This window comes from Sinocyclocheilus rhinocerous, unplaced genomic scaffold (assembly GCF_001515625.1).
Source record: "Sinocyclocheilus rhinocerous isolate Xijiao unplaced genomic scaffold, SAMN03320098_v1.1 scaffold359, whole genome shotgun sequence".
NCBI classification, from domain to species: domain Eukaryota; kingdom Metazoa; phylum Chordata; class Actinopteri; order Cypriniformes; family Cyprinidae; genus Sinocyclocheilus; species Sinocyclocheilus rhinocerous.
This window is the reverse complement of record NW_015652307.1, coordinates 667,275-671,192: the sequence shown is the minus strand read 5'-3', so window position 1 is coordinate 671,192 and position 3,918 is coordinate 667,275. Positions and strand designations below refer to the sequence as shown.

General features: G+C 30.2%; 1 protein-coding gene across 1 annotated transcript in view; it reads left to right on the top strand.

Moving 5' to 3' along the window:
- The window catches only part of LOC107714759 (transmembrane protein 65-like), a 13,835-nt gene extending 12,959 nt beyond the window's left edge, over positions 1-876 (top strand). Inside the window, exon 7 of the mRNA XM_016520723.1 lies at positions 832-876. Within this exon, the coding sequence (XP_016376209.1) occupies positions 832-876 (45 nt within the window). The remainder of the gene's footprint in view (positions 1-831) is intronic.
- The last annotated feature ends 3,042 nt before the right edge of the window (positions 877-3,918 follow it).

Genomic DNA, 3,918 nt, shown 5'->3' with positions numbered 1-3,918 from the left:
TCTCATGATTCAGATTCACACACTGAGACGTGACGAGACGATCAGAAGAGACAGAAATAACAGGATCAATCAGTGTTTGAGGAGCTGATGGATGTGCTATCAGACGATCATCCTGAACAAATAAAACACATCAGATCATGAGTGTGTGTGTGTGTGTGTGTGTGTGTGAGAGTGTGTGTGTGTGTGCATGTGTGAGTGAGTGTGTGTGCGTGTCAAAGTGAAGAAAATCAAGCAAAAGATGTTCATACGATAAACATCATCAGAGTAACAAAAAAAAAAAATCATTAAACGACAGTAGAGTAGCTATTACAATTAGTAGGTAGTTAAGACTTTAATCTAGAGATGAAGACTAGATGTTATAATGAGCATGAGTTGAGTTTCTCTCTCTTTATCACTAACACTATTTTAAAGGCCTGTTCACAGCAGGAACGATAACTCTAACAATAATTCATTTTAATAATCACACTACAATCATAACGATATCGACACAGCAGAACGATAGGGATCTCAATGTTTTTTTTCCCAGCCTGCTTTAAAGTCAAGTCACATTTAGCACTTTATACAGTACAGACTGATTCAAAGTAGAAATACAAACTGGAAAATAACCGTTAATGATGCAAAATTCATCAGTTATGAAACTAATCCGAAAGCAGCTCTAGAGAATACAATATTCAGATCAATTCCGTTCTCCTCTGATATGGTCAGTGCTGTTTAATCTATAATATTACTGAAGATTAATTGTCTGTTAAGCCTGAATATTGTTGTAGTTATGATTCTCGTTGTGAACGAGCCTCTTTTGACCTTTCTATTGTTTGTTTTCTGGTTTCCAAGGTTCCTGTAGATTTTAGCAGCATGTTTTTCTGTGGAAACGTTTAGTGAAGAATGAAGTTTTAGTTTAGATTGAAGTGACCGATTAACTCACATCTTTCAAACGCGGCTGAAACAAGATCAAAGATTTCAGAACACTCACAGGAGATGAATATTCTTAAACCGTGTTCTGTGTTATATCTTTGCAACATCATAAAGCAAAAGCCCGTTTTACTCCGCCGGTGTGTTAACGTTAATCTTGGACGCCGTTATAGTGACACATCAATATGACTTCAACTGGAACTAGTTTTATTCTGGACAGCACAAGCCTTTTTACACTCGTACATGAGTATGTGACGTTCTGCGCTCCCATCATGCATCTGTGAACTAAACCTCGCTGACGTCAGATGAACCCGGAGCCCTCGTGCGTCATGGGTTTCCTCAGAAATGTGTCAGAAATCAATGAAAGAATCAGTTCTGCGTCGGGTTTCTGTGGCTCTTATTTACTGTTTCATTAATTAAGGCCTAAAAAGCTTGTAAATCAGAGCAGAAAGTCTTAAATTCATGGGTATAAATGTTGCATGCATTGCAAAAAAAAAAAATTTTTTTTTTTTTTTTCAGTGTTTCTGTGTTATTTTCCAGTACAGATATCTAAACATCCTTAAATCAAGATGCATTTACTGGGGATGCAAAAGTCCTGTTTTCCTTGAAATTGAACAAAATGAAGTTTTCCCCGTTATTTAGTTACACTTTAAAAAAAAGTAATGGAGATCTGTTGAAAGTTGTATTTTCAAACTTTGAAGTGTTGTTATTCATTTACATTTAGAGACCATATTGACATTTTATGTTACATTACATTTTTTCTTCTTTACCTTCATAAAATCTGCAGAAAGCCTGTACCTGCTAATATGCATCACTCAAATATGATTAAATACATAATTATTTTTCTTTCAATTGTGTTTCAAAAGTTATAATCACTCCGATCCAAGTCATTGAGTGTAAATGAATGACTGACAGGGTCATGTATGAATGTGCCAGAATGGAGTTTGTCTTCACATAAAAAAATAAAATACATTTTAAAAATACAAAAAATTAAATAAAGCATAAATTCATTACTTGAAATAAAAAAACATAATAAAATGACTAAAACGCACAACAAATTTTAACTAAAAATGTAATAAAATTATTTAAGCTATTTCAACATTTCTCACTTCGTTTAGTTTAAGTTAAAGTGCTATAATAACAACTAAAGCTTAACGAAAACTATATAGATATATTTAAAAAAAATAATAAAATGACAAACGCACAACAAATTTTAACTAAAAATGTAATAAAATTATTTAAGCTATTTCAACATTTCTCACTTCGTTTAGTTTAAGTTAAAGTGCTATAATAACAACTAAAGCTTAACGAAAACTATATAGATATATTTAAAAAAAATAATAAAATGACAAACGCACAACAAATTTTAACTAAAAATGTAATAAAATTATTTAAGCTATTTCAACATTTCTCACTTCGTTTAGTTTAAGTTAAAGTGCTATAATAACAACTAAAGCTTAACGAAAACTATATAGATATATTTAAAAAAATAATAAAATGACTAAAACGCACAACAAATTTTAACTAAAAATGTAATAAAATTATTTAAGCTATTTCAACATTTCTCACTTCGTTTAGTTTAAGTTAAAGTGCTATAATAACAACTAAAGCTTAACGAAAACTATATAGATATATTTAAAAAAATAATAAAATGACTAAAACGCACAACAAATTTTAACTAAAAATGTAATAAAATTATTTAAGCTATTTCAACATTTCTCACTTCGTTTAGTTTAAGTTAAAGTGCTATAATAACAACTAAAGCTTAACGAAAACTATATAGATATATTTAAAAAAATAATAAAATGACTAAAACGCACAACAAATTTTAACTAAAAATGTAATAAAATTATTTAAGCTATTTCAACATTTCTCACTTCGTTTAGTTTAAGTTAAAGTGCTATAATAACAACTAAAGCTTAACGAAAACGAAAACTATATAGATATATTTAAAAAAAATAATAAAATGACAAACGCACAACAAATTTTAACTAAAAATGTAACAAAATTATTTAAGCTATTCAACATTTCTCACTTCGTTTAGTTAAAGTTAAAGTGCTATAATAACAACTAAAGCTTAACGAAAACAAAAAAATTATAAAAACGCACAACAAAATCTCTAAAACTTTAACTGAAATTTTAAAATAAAATATTAACTCTAAAGGTCTTTGCACACTGAGTCTGAAATTTTCGTATGCGTTTTTTCGTATTCGTCGTCACGCACAGAAACCAGAGGTGGACGAAGTCAAATATTACTCCATTACAAGTGAAAGTTGTAAAGAGAGAATTTTACTTAAGTAAAAGTACAGAGGTACTTGCTTTTAAAAGTACTTAAGTGCCAAAAGCAAGTGTCTTTTTTTGTCAATGCTCTGTTTTATTATTATTGTGTGTAATACTTGCAATAACTTATGCCTCTGAAGCAACTTAAAATACATTACGCTTACTGAATACATATATAATATTATTTTGTTAGGAGACGCACATAATTTCATTTACATAATTTAGCAAAATAAGACAATATTGTGTCTAATATGTACCACAATTTTAACTACTTATTATTGAATTGATATAAATAAATATCACGTTTGCAACTGGTCAGTGTTCACAAAAATGCTGGGAAATTTACTTTACGTAGCCCTACAATAGTGATTACTGATAGACACGTTTTACAGAAGAAAAAAAATCACCCGCTGGCTTTCAAAGCTGCTACAGTAACGACTTTCTACTTTGAGGACATTGATAGAAATGTCGTGGAGTGAAAAGTATGTGAAGTAAGTGAAGTTAAGGTCATAAGTTTCCAGAAAAAATAATACTTAAGTACAGATACTCAAAAAGTGTACTTAAGTACAGTAATGAAATATATGTACTCTCTGACAGAACCCTTGCACACCGAGTCAAAATGCTTGCTACAGATGCGAAAAATGCAGAATATCGAACCCGATCCCAATTTTTTTTATGACGGATGAAAGTTCAGAGGCAGTGTGTAAACGTGATCGTCGTATTTATTTT